General features: G+C 40.8%; 4 protein-coding genes across 4 annotated transcripts; all 4 read right to left on the bottom strand.

The window, feature by feature from the left end:
• Nucleotides 1–917: 917 nt before the first annotated feature.
• On the bottom strand, nucleotides 918–5,091 carry LOC121724180. The gene is made up of 2 exons (XM_042110567.1): nucleotides 3,772–5,091; nucleotides 918–1,871 (listed from the first exon to the last, which is right to left on the bottom strand). Exons 1-2 carry the CDS (start codon nucleotides 5,089–5,091, stop codon nucleotides 1,716–1,718), a joined length of 1,476 nt encoding a protein of 491 aa, XP_041966501.1. The 3' UTR covers nucleotides 918–1,715.
• A 977-nt stretch (nucleotides 5,092–6,068) lies between these two features.
• LOC121724178 (pinopsin-like) lies at nucleotides 6,069–8,261 on the bottom strand. Its single transcript, XM_042110566.1, has 4 exons — nucleotides 7,928–8,261; nucleotides 7,053–7,381; nucleotides 6,547–6,792; nucleotides 6,069–6,361 (listed from the first exon to the last, which is right to left on the bottom strand). The coding sequence occupies exons 1-4, from the start codon at nucleotides 8,259–8,261 to the stop codon at nucleotides 6,227–6,229; spliced, it is 1,044 nt and encodes a 347-aa protein (XP_041966500.1). The 3' UTR covers nucleotides 6,069–6,226.
• Nucleotides 8,262–8,642: 381 nt separating this feature from the next.
• On the bottom strand, nucleotides 8,643–16,079 carry nt5dc3 (5'-nucleotidase domain containing 3). Its single transcript, XM_042110749.1, has 14 exons — nucleotides 15,596–16,079; nucleotides 14,984–15,168; nucleotides 14,728–14,802; nucleotides 13,794–13,849; nucleotides 13,527–13,617; nucleotides 13,059–13,196; nucleotides 12,195–12,255; nucleotides 11,885–11,987; nucleotides 11,682–11,783; nucleotides 11,316–11,397; nucleotides 11,029–11,115; nucleotides 10,750–10,890; nucleotides 10,493–10,557; nucleotides 8,643–10,377 (listed from the first exon to the last, which is right to left on the bottom strand). Exons 1-14 carry the CDS (start codon nucleotides 15,900–15,902, stop codon nucleotides 10,134–10,136), a joined length of 1,737 nt encoding a protein of 578 aa, XP_041966683.1. The 5' UTR covers nucleotides 15,903–16,079; the 3' UTR covers nucleotides 8,643–10,133.
• A 1,511-nt stretch (nucleotides 16,080–17,590) lies between these two features.
• Nucleotides 17,591–18,534, bottom strand: c11h12orf73 (chromosome 11 C12orf73 homolog). The gene is made up of 3 exons (XM_042110751.1): nucleotides 18,396–18,534; nucleotides 17,893–18,035; nucleotides 17,591–17,787 (listed from the first exon to the last, which is right to left on the bottom strand). Exons 2-3 carry the CDS (start codon nucleotides 17,998–18,000, stop codon nucleotides 17,698–17,700), a joined length of 198 nt encoding a protein of 65 aa, XP_041966685.1. The 5' UTR covers nucleotides 18,001–18,035; nucleotides 18,396–18,534; the 3' UTR covers nucleotides 17,591–17,697.

Genomic DNA, 18,534 nt, shown 5'->3' with positions numbered 1-18,534 from the left:
TGTGAGAGATCTGGGGCTAAGGAAAAAAAAGAAAAAAGCCTCAATGCCCATACTTAACAACGCCACTGAGTGAATCCTACCCGCATGTTTATCGCTTCGTTCAGATCTGTGCTCATTTGCATAATGTCTGTCAAAATACTTGGAGGTGACTAGTGTTAAGAACCGCATAAGTTTGGAGTTCCAAATGTCGGGATATGTTGTTCAGATATAAGGCCCAACATCTTGATATGCGCAAAACTTGCGGACTTACACTTATGTCTGAAAGCAGTTATAGACACACAGGTGGTGTTTTCAAAAACATTTGCATGTGGACACTGGAACGCATTATTATAGCTTTCACAAGCCTTATTATCGACTCACTGCTATAAATGTACAAGTGACAGGGTTCATTCAAAATACAGGGCCCTACATGGAATGTGAATGCAATCACTTTGTCTCAGTGTCTGACTTCAGTTCCTTCTCTAGGAACATCCTAGAAGACTTTTCTGGCCATAGTCATACCAATGTCATGTTCCTGTCTAGGGATCAGGAACATAAATCAAGAAGACCATGGTAAATGTTTAAAGTATGTATTGTACAATAAAATAGAAAAAAGAAGAATGATTAAGAGATGAAGGCTCCAATAACAAAGTCCAAAAACAAGGCCAAGGAAGCGGGCCCTTCCTCTCAGACTCTCAGCTCTGTGACGGTGATAACATGGACAGGACACAGAGGGCCCCACAGTATCTCCCAAAAGTGCGCAATCCCCCAGCATGACATAATGATGCCCTTTTACATGGCGGGGCCCCAATCACACTGCCACAGGAAAACAAGCAATTAAGCGTCATCCACCCACAGGATGGTCTGAAAGCCAAACAGACAGAGAGAGAAAACTGAAGCAAGAACAGACACAAATCACACAGGGACGTCACACCACACACTCTGAAATAACTTTATTTCTAATGACATACACCACTGTTAATTACTTTGATGTTCCTAAATTTTCAATCCAATGTAACATACACAGCTAAAGGAGAAGATTGCCTTTTCATTATAAACAAACATTAATGGAAGATTATACATAATTTTTCCTTAGACAATTGAAAAAAAAACTCATCCTACTTATCTTTTAGCATTATAATAGATGTGTTTCTTAAATATGTATTAAATACAATTCCTTATGATGGATTTTCTTTAATCTGATAAATCCTTTAAATCTGATAAATTCTTAGGGCTTGTTGTTTTATCAGCTGGTCTGTAGGTCTGTCAAGTGCTGGGTTCAATCTCCAGCTCACCCTTAATGTGTGTTGTCTCAATCTTAACCTCAACTTGCTCCAGGGGGACTGTCCTTGCTGTCAGTTTGCTGTATGTCCCTCTGGCTAAGAATGTCAGCCAAATGACAAGTGATGTAGAAAAAAATGCATTATAATCCACCACTATTTCCAAAGGAGCCTTTGTAATCTAGTGCTGAGGAAATGGCTTTGCAGGTTTGCATTTAATCTTGTGTGCAATCCAGAAGAATTGTGAGGCTTGATTGGGCTTGGAACGCTCAGGAGGATTCCAAAACACAGAAAACCTCCAGGCTTTAATCAACACTTGTGAGGTGTGGGGAGTTCACCAGGGCAAAATCGGGATAACTGGGCCTGTAGGTCCCACTTAATTCACTAATGCAAGCAATGTCATATAAGTACAAGAAGATGCATCATAATCATAAAAAAATGTGTTTGTTGTTATTGTTATTTTGTTGAACACATTGACTTAAATTTAGATCTAAGACTATAAAATTCTGTGCGAAACTGTGGATTTACAACAGCATAAGTTATTGGATTGGTGACAGATGTCATGCAGACCAGAGAGATAGTAAATATCTTCAACTCCAGTGCTATCTCCATCTGAAATATACAGTTGTGAAGTTGTGAAACAATGCATACACAAAATGAAAATAATTCTTAAATGTTAATGTATTGTCTTACTTTTTTACACAACTTATATTATTCTATTTTTATTATATTTTATGCATCTGTTTGAACTCATTATCATTCTATTAACATATTAAACATACATGTTGACTCTTGATTTTTTAATAGGCGCATCTAAAAAGATATATTGTGGAAAAGTTCACTTTTTGACATAATTAATTTATTTTAGATTCATTACATAAAGTGAAATATTTCAAGCCTTTTTTTTTTCCTTTTTTCTTTTTAGTTTCCCAAGCCTTTAATCTCTCGGTCTGATTCAGTACTCACACCCACAATCATGGAAAAGACTTGACAGTTGTCCAGAAGACACACTCTGACACCCCCCACGAGGAGGGTAAGCCACAGAAGGTTATTGCTGAAAGGGCCGGCTGTTTTAAGAGTGCTGTATCAAAACATATATTAATGGAAAGTAGCCTGACGAGCCAGACCCACATTAAAATGTAGGGTCTGGGCACTCACCGTTCGCAGTGCTCAGTCCGAGGGGCGGGATAATCGGTTGTCTTTCAAATTCCCTCTGCACGCAATAGGACAGCGCTGACTCCCATGCGTTTTCCCACCAGCGGAGCTAGTTGGCTAGTTCAAACTTTTGCCATCTTAAAACAAGCTTAACTCGTGTCACACTGTTGGCCAACAGCAACATCCATCTTCTTTGTTTTCAAGTAGCAGGGAATTCAAGCCAAACCGTTGCAACTCTGCCATCAATCATTATGTTAAGCCCGCCTAACGACTCTATACACGATTTGATTGGTTTAATTTTTCGAGCTCACAAGCCAATGGAAAGTTGCTAGACTAGCCCTGGAAGCAAATGTAATTTGCTGCCGCTAGGGTGCGTCTAGATTTCTAGGCTAAATGGAAAGTTGACTGGAAGGGAAATGTGTAAGAAAACGTTTAGCAACAGGGGTCACTGCAACCATGAGAGGATTGTCAAGCAAACCTATATTCAGAAACTTGTGGGAACATCACAAGAAGTGGATTGAGGCTGGATTCAGTGCATCAAGAGCCACTACGTACAGACATATCCAAGAAAATGGGATACAAGTCTTGCATTCCTTTTGCCAAACCACTCCTGAACTAGAGACAATGTTAGAAGGGTCTTACCAGGGCTAAGGAGAAAAAAAATAACTAGATCATTGCTCAGTGGTCCCAAGTTCTCTTGCAAATACATTTAGCATTTCAGCCACAAGCAATTTGTAGTGAGTGCTGCTCGGGTATGAGACTGGCTGTTCCTCCTCTGGTGGCCCTGACCAACTGTTGAGTGCATTCATTCAGATAAGTCAGATTTTAATGACTTTTCAGAAGGCATTTCTGTATTATAAACTCTTTATTTTAATATTTTGATATGCAGATGTTTTTATTTTATTTTGATGAGCTGTAAGCTCTAATCATCAAGATTAAAACAACAAAAAAGGCCTGAAATATTTCACTTTATGTGTAATTAATCTAGAATACTGTATATGAAAGTTTTACTTTTTGACATAAACAATGAAAAAAATACTTTTCAGTGATATTCTACTTTTTAGAGATACGCCTATTTGTTAAATAATTTCAAAGTCCCCTTATGTGTAACCTAATGAATTAGAATATTGATTGCCTTTTTGATAATAGCCTACATTGTTTAACATGATGTAGGCTATCGTGTCTAACAAAATTATGTTACAAGTTAGCTGACTGAAATACGCCCTCTTTCATTCAAATTCAATTCTGACCAAGAATGACTAGCCAAACAATTACTGTGCGTCATGGCTGGCCGGCTACGTAGGCCTACCTAGGCCACAAAGAGGTCTGCTGGCCTTCTAAGGAGATAAATACTTACTCTTGTGGAACTGGACCAGCCGATAACGTAATTGCCAAGGACCGTCGAGATGAAAGGTGTCCAAAGTATGATGAAAGTAAGAATGATGTAACCCGAACGTTTTGCCAATTTGTTTTCCTTATTTGTCTTCGCCCTGTCTGCGTTAAAGCGCAGTGGCATCATGCAGACGGCACCTGCTATATCTTCTTCAGGTTCAGGCGGAACGGGTGCTGTTTGTGTGCCAGGTTGCTTTTCCTCAGCTGACTCCAAAGTAGCTGTCCCGGGCGCGGTCAAAGGTTGTGGGTGGGGTGTGCTGTCGACCTCGCGTTTCTCAATGTCTATCAGTACAAGTGTTCTGCTCTGTGAAGGGGACGCATGTTGTGTCGAATTATTGGTATCGGCGAGAACTCTGGTGGTGTTGTTTGTTTCTGGAAGATGTTTGTCTAAAGTTAAATTCTGGTCGGCTGCTTGTAGGGGCGCGGACACAGTGTGTCCACCACTTGCCAGAATGTTGGCTGTAAAAGCACGTTTCTCTTGCGCACGAGAAACATCCGTCTTGACAGTGACGTCAGGTACCATTTTAACAATATCCTTTATCGTGCTGTCGTCCACTTTAGTCGCATCAGTGCTCTTTGCTTTGCTGTTTATGTCATCAAGAGTCGTGCCTTTGTCAAATATTTTTCTGCTATGGGCTTTCACGAGTATAAAGATGCGAGAATAGAATCCAGTGATGACCACCAGACAAGCAGCCCACAGTGGGATCAAAATATACATTCCAAATGTCTCGTACGACGGGAGTTCTTTTACATCCAGTCCTTTGCACCTCACATACACCGGAGAGTCCCTCACAAATATTGAGCAAATAATAGATACAATAATTGCCACTATCCAAGTTGAAGGAATCCATACCCTGACCCGCTTTCGCCGCTCAGTTGTTTTAAAAGGGTGTGCTATAGCTTGGTATCGCTCTGCACTGATGCTAGCCAAAGTAAGCAGTTGGACGCAACAGGTGATGGCGAAGGAGGCAAACTGTGCGTTGCACAATGAAAATCCAATTTTATCGATGCGTTCTCCATTTAGAAAAATGGCCAATATTAACGGACAGTCGATAACGCAACGTAAAAAGTCTATCACCGCGAGATTCACCAACAATGCATTGTTGGCTGTTTGTAGAGACTTTTGGTTATGCACTGCCCATGCCACGAACAAATTTGCTGCAATTCCAACGAATAGAGTGAAGAACAATAACGCGCAACTGGATACCGTCAGAACTAAATCAACGTAGTTTGCGCGTACAGATATGTTTAAATATCCCAGTACATGTGAAACGTTTCCTTGCATTTCAGGTTAAAAGAATAAGAGACCACACGGCGATGACTGGATGGATAATATTTTGTTAGTCACAAGTAGTGGGAGCACAGGAACAGAGCACACATGTTTCTGACATGGATGTGACAGCTTCTTCAATTAACACCCCGTTGCGCAATGGAGACCACCTGGGAACTCCTCGAGAATTTCATAAGTTTGGTCCCGGTCTTGTATGTACTTGCTGATATAATAGCAATTATCTCGGAATGGGGTGCATTTAATTGGATGTTCTCTTTTCCTTCGGGAATGAGTTGCATCTTACACAATAAAGACTTCTTGGTTACGTCTTCCACTTCCACACTCTTAAACGAATGTGTTGTCCCTATCTGGACACAGATGTGTTTTCCATGTACTGTAAGTTGTGTTATTTTCAACACCAATTATTTAGTTTGAGCTGGGCGGTTAGATAACCCACCGCTCCACATGTATATCCATATACAAACCATTATTCACCTAAAATATTTGTTGAAATAAAATAAATGTTTGATTAATACTGTACTTTCATTTCATACATTAGCTTTCTGGTTGATGTGTTGTGTGTAACAGGTACACAATGTATTTAATTGAAATACAAGAATATGCAAGGAACAAGAATTCAACAATTAATACAATGCTGTGAAATCAGTCAAAAAGATCAAATTACCATTCTCTACAAAGCACACTTATACCTGTACGGTGCACTATTATGTTGGAAAATCAAATATCATTAAAATATTCATCCCAAATGCATGGGCTACTGAATGGACAAAGTGTTATAAAAAAACATGGCAAAGGTTCAGGCCTTTAAACACTAGCCAGACCACTAACTAAAGGGTTTCTTTGGTCCCCATGTCATCCGCAGTAATGGGATGAGTAGGAGCAGCAGGCTTTACACAGGCCCACTCCAGCTGTTAACCTCTAACCTTTTTTTCCATCAAACATCTACCAATCATGGTTTAGTACACAAACTGATTTTTATTTACAAAAGAAAACAACAACAAAACATTGTGATAAAATATTTTTTCCTTGGATCAGCCCTATCCTCCACAGACACTTTATCTGTGCACTGGAAATGGGAACATGCTACAGGATATATGGTGAAGTTCTGAGTTCTGATATGGAACTGTGGTCAGACGGGCTGGATTCTACTTGGAATGCTGGTGATCTGGCTGCGCTGGAGGGACGCCATCATGAGGCTGCCGGTCTGGGTGCCACGGGGGATGTAGCGGCCGCACGAGAGAACCTCCAGGGCACAGTCACGGAACTGCAGATGACACACACACACACACACACACACACAGCAGGAGGTCGGGTTCAGTTGGTTAAGCATGTTAATAGTGATTCTAATCCCAGTGTGTGTGTGTGTGTGTGTGCTTGTGTCAAAGAGTGAGTGAATGTGTGAATGAGAGAGAGAAAGAGAAGAACATTGAGGAAGAGATCTTGTCCCACCTGTTTGTTTGATAGAAAATAGATGATGGGGTTGTAGACAGGGCTGGTCTTGGCGAAGTACATGGGCATGGTGGCGAGCAGTGGAGGGATCTCCAGCTCTGGGTCCACCACCACCACCACAGACAGAGCAGTGTAAGGCAGCCAGCAGATAAAGAAGGCCACAATCATGGCCAAGACCATGCGACCGGCACGCTCATTTTCCTCCAGGCTCGATCGGCCTCCCTGCAGCTCCACACTCCTGTTCAGCTGGAGAGTGAAGACATTCACGTCATGACATCACATCTACAGTCACAATTACGACCGTGTCATTAGGTTTCCTGGGATATAACATGCATCGTGCACACAAAATCAAAGCAGTTATAGCAAGACTCAAAAGCCAACAAGCCTACATACATGTGAAAAATCTTTCTTATTGTAAGGTGAACCAATCTAGTGAGTACAACTGAATACCCGGTGTCAACTGAATCAGAACCATTTCATGTGCAGTTTTCACAGAAGAGAGGCACCTGTCTCATGCTGATGAGGACTTTGCTGTAGCAGTAAATGATAATGCCGGTTGGCAACAGGAAGCAGAGTAAGGTGTAGAGGACAAGGTAGCTGTAGTTGCTCCAGGACCGCTCCTCCCAGCCCAGCGAGCAGGACGTCTGCACGCCCTCGGGGCCGTACGAACTCCAGCCCATCAGCGGCGCCACGGCCCAGAACAGGCAGTAGACCCACGCAAACATGAGGCCCTGGCAGCTGCGCCGCACGTTCAGCTTGAAGCCAGCCATGGGCTTGCATACCACCCGGTACCGCTCATACGCCAGCAGCGTCAACGTGCACAGGGAAACCAGACCTGCAACAACACAGGTGTGTGTAGTGTAGTGGTTAAGGAGCAGGGCTAAGGAGCAGGGCTAGCCTGAAAAGTTGTGGGTTCAATTCCCAACTTCTACTGTTGTGCCCTTGAGCAAAGGCACTTAACTTCAGGTTGCTCCGGGACAATAGTCCCTTGAAATGTAACTGACATAAGTCGCTTTGGATAGAAGCATCTGCTAAATGAATACATGTGAATGTGTGTAGTGATGTGCTAATGGAAATGAACTTTCAAGTTAGGAGCATGATGTCTTTCTAATATAAGTTGATGAAAAAGACATTAAAGTGTTAAGGAGGTGATGTGATATTGTGACACCAATTCAAAGGGGTTTTCAGAGGATACCACAGGTGTAATGAGACTAATGTCTTTTATAGACAAGATGAAGAAGTCAGTGTGAAGCTTAATGTTACCAGTACACTGATAATAACAATAACAACTTCTCTCACCTTCCACACAAACTAGCATTTCTATTACTACAGGTACAGTACAGAGCCCTGCAAAAAAAATACAAACACTTGGGCAACTTACCAAAATAGTTCACCGCAAATCCTTGAAATATGCAAAATTCCTTCCCCAAGAAGAAGTAGCCTTTGTAGTTGGTGAGTGTCACAATGGCAGAGCCACAGCAAGCAATCATAAGGTCAGACGTGGCCAGGCTCAGGATGATGACGTTCATAGCGTTGACGATCTGAGGGTTCTTCAGCATCACCGATATCACCAGTGTATTGTTGAAGACCGATAACAGCGTGTTGATGAACATGAGGAAAGAGAGAATGCTGTAGCCCACCCGGGGGAAAATGGTGGGCGCTTCCGGAGCCTCAGTCCACAGGTCCATGTCTGCCGGGGTGAAGTTGCTCTTCATCTTGGATTCATTCACCAGTGAATCAGCTAGGCTCTGAACTAGGCTTCCTCATCAGTGTGTCTGCTCTGCTCAAGGCTAGTGATCTGATTATTATCCATATTTAATTCCCAAGAAGGGGGAAGGCTCAGATTTGTCTTTGACAGGATTGTCATGGTTCCACTTATGTGCTATCTGATTGATTACTTTCCAATTTGACAAAGTAGCTTTGGGGTTTACTATGAATTAATCTCAGCTGCATGTTCTGTTTCTCTGAAGCAAGTGTTTATTGTCACACATATGAATGTTCATAACTATAACACATCTCACAAGTAATATTTCAGTTGTTCATGTAAAAAGTGGTATATTTTGATCGTAAGTGATAAACAACAACACAACTGTTTCACATTTTTGACTGAGAACAAAACTAGTTTTAATATACAACGAAGGACCAGTTACATTCTGAAGTAAAATAGAGTACAGAAGTTATCATTCAGTTTCAATATTAAATTCCACTAAAAACAATACATTTGCTGGACTGCCAACTGTTTTATATCCTGAGAGCATTCTTCCCAGTCTCAATAAAACATGACTCCTACACCATGACTTATGTCTAGTCTAATCGTATTGCTTACTGAGATACTGGTTTACTCATGTGCAAGACGTTTGAACAGACCACATTCAGTGCAAGTCCTGTCACTAAATAAATAGAACAGATTTTACAGTAACACACTTTGGTTCAAAACAGCAAAAATCTCTGTACATGAGATGTTCATGTATTTACAACATTGCTATAAGTCATACTACAGCTGCAAATCAAGCCTTTATTAATACCTACTCTCACCTCTGCATTTCAGAATAAATATTATTTATTCATAATTCCTGGGCGAGAAACTGTAATCCATTTAAATGGAAACCTTTGCCACAAACACAGACACAAACACACACATTCACACCACTTCAGCACTCTAGAAATAAAACTATTCTATAAAAATAGGTAGTAGGCCTTACTCATGTATAAGAAGAGTGTAATGTGATCCAGTGACATGTGACACCAAAGCAAAAGCTCTATGCAGATGAGCTTAAGATTTGATTGCAGAAGAAGCTTTGAATAAAAGCATCAGCTAAATTACTAAATGTTAAATATATAGGTTATTACAATGCTCAAGACGCAATGGGTGCAGTTTCTGTGAGAGCATAAGGCATTTACAGAGGAAAAGGTCAAATGGCTTGTACACAATCACATCAGCAGTGATCCAGTCATCTTCCATTACAGGCTGCTTGGTCTTAAGCAGCATTACAGAGAGATGAGCCCTGGAGTCCTGAGTGACTTAACAGGATTTCAAGTCTTCCCTTATTTCCAAACACAGATACCACAGACACAAAGGCAAGTTAGTAGTACATTCTGACACTACACAAACTTTATCCTGTGTTCCCATTCTGAATTAGTTCCATTTTTTTATGCCTGCATTGAACAAGAAAGGAAATCCATGTAGTACGTAAGAAGTTAAATGTAAGTTCCAGTCATATAACATTAGAGACTATTCTTTTTTCCCCAACCTAAAAATGACATGCTACTACAATATAAATTGTATCTGTTATTTCCATAAGGGCTGTGTAGAACTCAACATGCACCAATGACTTCTGCTAAACGGTGAATACAGACTGACATATAGAAACTGGCCTTAACAATGTCAGATTAAATATGACGAGCAAATGTGCAAAGCCAATATTCTGGTCTTTTTTGCTTATTATTAAAAAAATAAAGACGTTCCCTTTAGTGCTAACATCACAGAGTGCTTCTTTTCCAACGGTAACATACCTGACCAAAAAGTCATGGTGCAATATGCCAATCAGGGATTAGCATGTGGGAGGTGTGCTCAGTCCGTTTGATCTCTACGATGGGGGGGGAGTGCACGGAACGCCGGCACTGCCCTGCTCTGGCCACAGGGGGGACTCGTGCTGCAGCGGAGTGCGTCTGGGGAAGAACGTGTGCTGGAGGTCGTAGTTGAGCAGACAGCTGAGGGACGGCATGTAGATGTCCGCGAAGCGCGAGAGGCGACGGGAGAAATATGTGGGGTTGTGGTAGGTGCGGAAGAGACTACCAAACTGAGCGTTGAAGATGTCCTTGGTTTGGGATCTGCCAGGATCAATCAAACATAAATCCCATGCCACTTTGATTCAATATTGCACAAAGCTGATAAATTGTGAGGGGTCTTTGTATGTTAGAGGTTGAGTGGTGCAGTCTGGTTTACCTTAAGTGCTCCCTCTCTTTGATCCATTCTTGAACTACTGCCTGAGATGCTGGATCTCGGTGCACCTGTCAAAAAAAATGTTCAAAGCCATTTAAGAAGCAGTATACGGCAAACAAGCCGTGAGCAAGGCACCTAACCCCGAGTTGCTCCGGGGTGACTGACCCTTATTATAAATTGCATAATGTATGTTCTATTAAGTTGCTTTGGATAACAACTGATTAAGATATAAGAATGCGTATAAGAAGTGACCGTCCGACCTGCATGCGCTCCACTAATCCGGTGAGGGCCTGGAGCCACGTCATGTTGTGGACGTACTTCTCCGTGTTCATCTTCTTGATCTCCTTGCGCAGCTCTGGGATGATGGCCCCCGTCCGCCAGCCGTGCTTGAGAGTCAGGTCCTGAGAGGGCAGAGATGCCATGCTTAGTTGGAATCACTGACCTTCCCCTTCACACAGGTGTGGGTGAACATGGGAAACAACAGATTTACATTTACAGTACATGGATTCATTTATTCACATATATCTTAAATTTCTTACCGCCAGGTCACTGTATATGTGGTCACCAAAATACAGCACCTTAGAGCCCCTCCAACCTGTGAGTCTAAGGAACTCATACAGATTTCCCTTCAAAAGGAAAACATTACATTAAACCCACACACCCAAACCTGCCATGATACAGTATTTATAGTAAGTACAGATCAATAAATATATATATAATTTAAGCATATGATTAAATGCATGCCAATGACTATGTGCGCATTTAGTACTGTACATCAAAAACACAGTAAGTTCACTTTCCATTGAATTTATAACGGTTTTAGTACCTGTTTATAAATCTGTCCTTTCTCCAGGCGATGAATCCTGTCCCACAGCAGCACTCCTTTATCAGTAACACGTCTAAATGGCCTTCAAACAAACAGACACAACACAAGCTGACATGCTTGGCCCTATTTATTTGTGCAATGCAGTTTTTGTGGTGGGCAAAGTAATTATTAAGTTAAGTATGTTTATTAAATAGACTAAAGCCTTTCTGTGAGCCTTCATGGCTCATTTTTATCCAGAATTGATGTAATCCTGGGGTGAAAATTGTTAACATTATTATACTTATGTAGGCTTTTGGACATTATTTGAAACTATTATTTTGAATTAATAATATAATGTTTCCAAAAATTCCATAAACCTAAACATACCTTCTCCTGTCGTTAAAGAAGCCAGGCTTGTCCGCCTGCACTATGACAACATCAAAGAGATCTCTCCAGTCCTTCCCCACGATGTAGTTCATCCCTCGATCACTGTCAATTAATGACGCACAACAAAGGAGAAAGACTGATATAATTAATCACCTAAGGCAAGAATATCTTATCATACCCAAAAACCAGACACGTTTACTTACACGAAGTCAAATGGACTGTTGGTGACCAAGAACATTTTCTTCCCATTTTCAAACAGTTTTCGCAACACAGCATGGGTCTGCTCACCATAACAGATATACTTATCTACAAAACATAGATCAAAGAAAGATCACAGGACAAATTAGTCATTTGCTTTGGAGAAATAAATATCAAAACAGTTTGCTTTCCGGGAAACAATGTCAAGAGGAGAGACGTGACCTAGCTGTGTTTCCTCATGAGTGCACTGAATTGCTAAAATGTAATATGCTGTGACTCAATTACTTTTATTTAAAAGTCTTAATGCAGTCTTACCAATATCAGCCTCAACTGCTCGATACATGATACCCTTCACATGGACGTCTCCTATGGCCTCCTAGAGAACAAGAGATAAATAATCATAATAAAAAGAACAGTCTGTTGTTAGAGGGAAAGGTACAAAACAATGACAAACAATAGCCCAGTTTAATAATCCTATAACAACAACAAGGAAACACTGCCTCATTTGCAAATCAATTTAGTATTTTAGGCCACTAAATACAAATGCTCATCCCACTGACTGTCCCCCATACCCCATCTGACCTATAGACAGTTGATAACCACCAGGGGCCCGACAGATGGTGCCGTCCGACCAGCCCTCCCTAAATTACATTCTGCACTACCTTGTATGACCCCAAGCAGCCAGTGAAATGTCATTTGTCACTTGACAGACTGTGGGAATCATCTAAAGTTAATGCATCTGAATATTTCATAAATACAGGCTACAGTTAGCATCAACATTAAAGGTGCTCTAAGCGATGCCACGCGTTTTTTAGGCTAAAACATCTTATGTCACTTACTGCAAACAAAACATCACCTAACCAACCGCTAGCTGTCTGTGTCCTGAATACACTGTAAAAAAAAAAAAGTGATCTCTGTGGACAGCCCAGGCTCCAAAACGGCAACAAAAACAACCTGGGCAAACCTAGCCCATAAAAACATAACAAACTGTTCCAGCAAATCCCAGAAGAGATGCGCGTTTAGGAGAGTTTCAATTGCACAGGAGCAGCACGGGAGGGAGGGGGAGGAAGTAGCGAGCTAGCTCTCTGTTTTGTTTGAAAGTCAACAGAAGTGACGTTACCCAGCATCGCTTAGAGCACCTTTAAACATACTGCAATGCCATAATAATCACTACTGTACCTTCACATCTTTGTATAGATGAACTGGTTCATAATCGATGTTATGCTTCATGAAGTAATCATTAACACAACACAGAAGATTCATCTCGGGCAGGGAGAAAATGTCCATGAACTGTTTCATGGTATGGCCATGAGAGCTCTAGTAAGGAGAGAAGAGAGGGAAGCAGCAGCAATTTAATGTGGTTTAGAATTTCAACAGGAGGCAAACAGTTCACACGAGAGTGAATATCCATTAAAAAAAACATTTGCCCTCTAGGACTTCTGTCTTGGCTATTGGTTTGCAATCAGTTTATATTTACAAAATAAAGTATAAGAAATGACATACGTCAACTCATTATAAACAACTTTGATTAAGTTTGACAACATCATATAACCACCGTACATTGCATTGTTACACTTCATGCATAGAAGGGCACTGATTTAACCAACACCAACATAACCAACCAGAACCTCTGACCCAACATCTCACCTTGCCATAGAAATCACTCATGATTTCCAGAGGCACATGGGAACCTTCATACATTGCGATAACTTCTTTATCTGGCACTGGGTGAAGGCCCCTGAAAAACAAATACACACATGGCACTACAGCTACTGCTCAATAACGCTGTGAACGCATAGGTAGTTAGTCACTCCAAGCTACACCGCCACCATCATTGTCAATAGGGTTTAAATATATTCTTTACACACCACATAACACAGTAGTACATTTCAGTTTGAGATCATATCAATATACCTGTACACCGTGCCCAACTGGATGTAATGAAATGCATCTATCTTCATTAGTAAAGCCTAGATCATACAAATAATTAGTTTAGAACATTGTAATTGCAGCTTTAACAGTGTTAACACAAAACAAAACCTGATGCTGAACTGTTCCATAAGATTATTAGTCTTATATTGCTAACTTTACAGTTTCAAATGTAGCAGTTCCACTAAGTGCACATCACATAATATAGTACACTTCTTGGGTAGGTATACTGTAAACCTAAAAAGTGACAAGTTTTCCAGGAAGACCCATATTTCTATCTAAGGTTAGATAGGTGCCACGTTATTTAAAAGGACAATCAAAAACATTGACTATGTTTACTAGGATAGAAATAGCCCCGAGGAGGCCTGTTTCATTGCTCTCTAAATCATAGGGCGCTTGCCCTTTTCCACATGATTAATTCCAAACTTTTTCCAGACTTTTAGTTTTCTTCAAGGACACAACTTTTGTAGTTAAGTATTGTAGGTATTGGTATTCCATTCAAAATCAACCATTACAAACATTCACTATATTAAGATTCTTAATCTTAGTTTATTCCAATGAAAAAAGTTTGATTTTCTTAAAAAAAAATACAGTTTTTTTTCTATCCAAAGCGACTTACATATATGTCAGTTATATTACAAGGGCCGTTGTCCCAGGAGCATCTTAAGAGTTTAGTGCCTTGATCAAGGGCACAATGGTGCAAGCCAGGAATTGAAACTGCAACGTTTTAGGCTACTACATACTAGCCCAGCTCCTTAACCCCTGTGCTACCACCAGCCCACTATTCTTTTTACAACTAACAGGTCTATTTAAGGGAGCTTTATACATTCAATCATAATCGGAGGTGATGGTATACAGGACACAAAAAATAGTTGCTGTCATTGGAGAAACATCACCTGAGAAAGAAAATTCCACTTACCTTCTGCACATCATAGTGAAGTCCTCTCACCACAAAGTTGGGGATGTACTCATATTCCCGTAATCCTTCAGGATACTGGAACAAAGTCAAAAGCACATGAATATCACTACAAACATAGAATTGCTAAATGAAAACCAGACACATCCTAGCAAAGATAATATTTATTTGTGTCTTGAAAAGGCTTGGAAACATGTGGTGCCATAAAATGAATGCATTTCATTTTAACAAATAAATAGGATGAAGAGGGTATACTTACTCTGTGTTGTTCAATGAGGATGTCACGTGCAATATTGAAAATTAGTGTGTGAAGGTGACTGGAGTAAAATGCCAACGTGTAGTCATAGTCAAAACCATAGATCTCAATGTCGTGTAGGCTCATTTCATTGTTGGCAAATATTGTGTCAGGATTCACTGAACTGTTTAACATACCAGGGACCAATGCTGAAAACAATGAACAAACACATAATACAACATTTCACCTCGTAATTTGCTACTCATACATCATCAGTAGGCTACGTTATGCACATTAACAATAATTGACAAATTATTGCCTACTTGAGTAGCCTACTCACTCTGCACTCGCCCAATTACCCTCTTAATGTAAACAAAAGTTTCTGGCTAACCCTGTCGCAGTGAAGTCATCAAGACGAAATAGCACACATAGGATGTCATGTGTGTAGACATGACTTTTCCATTACGTTGACATGATATGATGGACACCACAGAAAGCACACAAGACACAACACATGACACGGTAACCTTCCACCAACAAGGAATATACGGCGGCCCACTATAGGCCACAAATGCCATTATTATTTAATATAAGATCAAGTTTGACAACATCATCAAAACCACCATTCAAACTCACCTTCTATCTGCGTTTTATTTTCGTTGTATATTGACCACAACCAATTCGTCCTTTCCTCGCTGCTGATGGAGCTGTAGCACATGTTTGGTGCTAACAAATGTCCCCAGACTTTGCGAGCAGTCTGCGCTAAAGGCACCGAATCAAATGTCGCCACCATTAAATTAGCCTTATTTGAGGATCTGTTGCTACCAAGTGACCACATTCCACCGTCTGTGTGTAAGGCACAGCACCATGTTGCTAGCCTTTGCAAATTATCCTTATTATTGTATCTAAAAAGCTTCAAAAGGGGGAGCGCCAAGGGCGGCATGATTCTTCAGATAGACAGCCCTGCTTGTTACTATAACTGCCCAGGATCCCACATCACATTGGTCTTCAAAAGTTCTTGACGGGACCATAGACAGTAAAAGAGGACGGGACGCACCAGTCAAAATGTTGTTCACCTTACGACCACAAACCAGAGCCCTGCTACTGGCCAGAGGCGTAAACTGCAAACGTCATTTCCTGGATTTACCAAGCCAATCGCGCAGCAGATTGGCCAGATTCTGACGGCTCAGTCAGAGCCCGTTTACATAGCCCTTGCGCTGCACAGATCAGGCTGCGCATGACTGAATACACTGTACAGAAGTCCAGCATCTATCTCGTTCAGCCAGATCTGCACAGCGCTACATGAAGTCGAATGAGCCCAGTGTTATGTGTTTACTCGTTCTTACCTTTGGTTTACTGTAATTCAAAAAAAAACTTTAGTTTACGGTGTAGCCTAGGCTACTGTTCACAACTGATCTAAAGTTTCATGTGTGCAGTAGGCCTACTGTGCAACAGTTTTAAGGATATATTATACAATGATATCCTTCTGCCAGGGTAGCTGGGGGGTATTCCAAGTACGTGGTTTAGTGGCAAACCTAGGTAAGTTAACTAAGAGTAAGTGGTAAATCTCCTAGATATGGCATTGTTTTGTTAGGAGAATGAAGCCACAGCACTGATACAGCTCTCCTATCAGGTTTACCACTTACTCTGAGTTAACTCAGAGTAAGTGGTAAACCTCCTGATAGGAGAGCTGTATGGCTTCATTCTCCTAACAAAACAATGCCATAGGGCTCTTGTAGGAGGTTTACCACTTACTCTTAGTTAACTTACCTAGGTTTGCCACTAAACCACATACTTGGAATACCCCTCAGCATTGTTTCAAATGTGTTTAAAACGTTTTCGCAGTATTGTATTCAGAGCATTGCTTATTTCAGATTGGTGTTCTGAATTTCTCAGTGTTTCAGATGCAATTTAACTGAATATGAAGGTCTGCATGTATCTCCGTGGTGATATGAAGTGTGCCATCATATATTCAGACAAAAGATTGATGTTTTCCTTTCAGCTACAACACAGCAAGATTCACGTTCCGCACTGATGAGAGAATCTGATCAATAAGGTTCTATTGCTGAATCAGACACGGTCTGTAAGGTAGTTTTTTGCAGTCTACTCTCATTCTTCAAACCTGACAGTAACGTATAACATTCACAATACAAGAGTAGCCTACCCTGTTTGTGCATGTGTCATCACAAGAGTCCAATATTGATTAAGCTGTCGCTTACATTGCATAGACCAGAGATGTTCAACTGATTCTGGCCCAGGGAGCACCTTCATAGACCATCAGTAGGCTGTGGACCACTGAAAAACATCATCATATTGCTTCTCCTCCAATATCTGTCAATGTACTGTATACCTTGAGTTGTTACTTTTCAACATTGCACTGGTCAATTACATCCCATCCATATTCCTACCAGCCAGGGATGAAACCGGCCACTCTTCAGACACAAGTCTGATTACCTGACCAGTGGGACACAGAAATGATGGGGCAAGGATAGGGGATTAGAAATCATGACCTCAATTAGTTAGGCTATTGAATATGTGACAAATTTTAGCAAAGACAACAAAATAACAGAATATAACTTTTTTAAAAAGCTTTGTGAAGATGAACAAAAGAGCTTGATGTGCACAATCAAATAGTTGGCATCTATTTAATAGAGGTAGCCTATGATGACATACAGAATCATTCCCTAGAGTTCTATGTACTGTACATATATACATGTAAAAATGATCAAGAAAAAATGTCATTGTTTCTGAGTGTTATTGTCTGCTGGTTTTAGCCCCAGCAGCTCAGTCCTCAGTTCGCCTGGCTTGGGTGGGATGTCAGGAATGGTCTTAAGAGAAACGTAAAAACAGATTAAGTTTAATGTTGCACACATCATGTACAACAATGTTAGTATAGTAGTACAATAAATAGTACAACATTGGATAATGCATACCAGGTCTGGTCTGTAGTATTGATGAACCGCTTGCGCTCCTGCAAACATGGACAGTATACTAGCACCTAACATTCGCAGATACCTCGGCCATGACACCCCAGCTGGCATGTTAAATGACTGCGGTGGTATTCAGCTAGATGAATCTAAAAAAGACACCATAAACAGTAGCCTACTTAAGAACTGCAGCCTTTTACATCACAGAAAATACTTTGCATGCTAACGCTGCATCATGGACATGGACACTGGGCGAACAACTGGTAAACAGGCTTCGTCGTGAGCAGCTTACCTTCGATATAAACATAGTCTTACTTGAAATAATTACTTAGTCTCTACACTGCTCTTACATATTGACTAGCAATGTCAATGACATCCAAACAACAGTGAGTCATTGACTCTGATGACGGATTACTAGCCAACTTGCTAGGTTCACTAACTAACTGGCTATAGAGCGACATATTTTAGAGACATTTCTGATACCACAGATAATCAACGACCAAACTTACCGCACGGATTGTGTCAATAATCTGTTAATAGTTTATGCAACAGGCACATCCTTTAATTGTAAAAGAAACACCACACCACCTTGGGCACAACCAACCATAGACAGTAAAAAATAATCTTCTTCTTTGGTTAGTGATTGTT

The sequence above is a fragment of the Alosa sapidissima genome, chromosome 11 (genome assembly GCF_018492685.1).
Source record: "Alosa sapidissima isolate fAloSap1 chromosome 11, fAloSap1.pri, whole genome shotgun sequence".
NCBI classification, from domain to species: domain Eukaryota; kingdom Metazoa; phylum Chordata; class Actinopteri; order Clupeiformes; family Clupeidae; genus Alosa; species Alosa sapidissima.
This window is presented reverse-complemented; position numbering and strand designations above follow the sequence as displayed.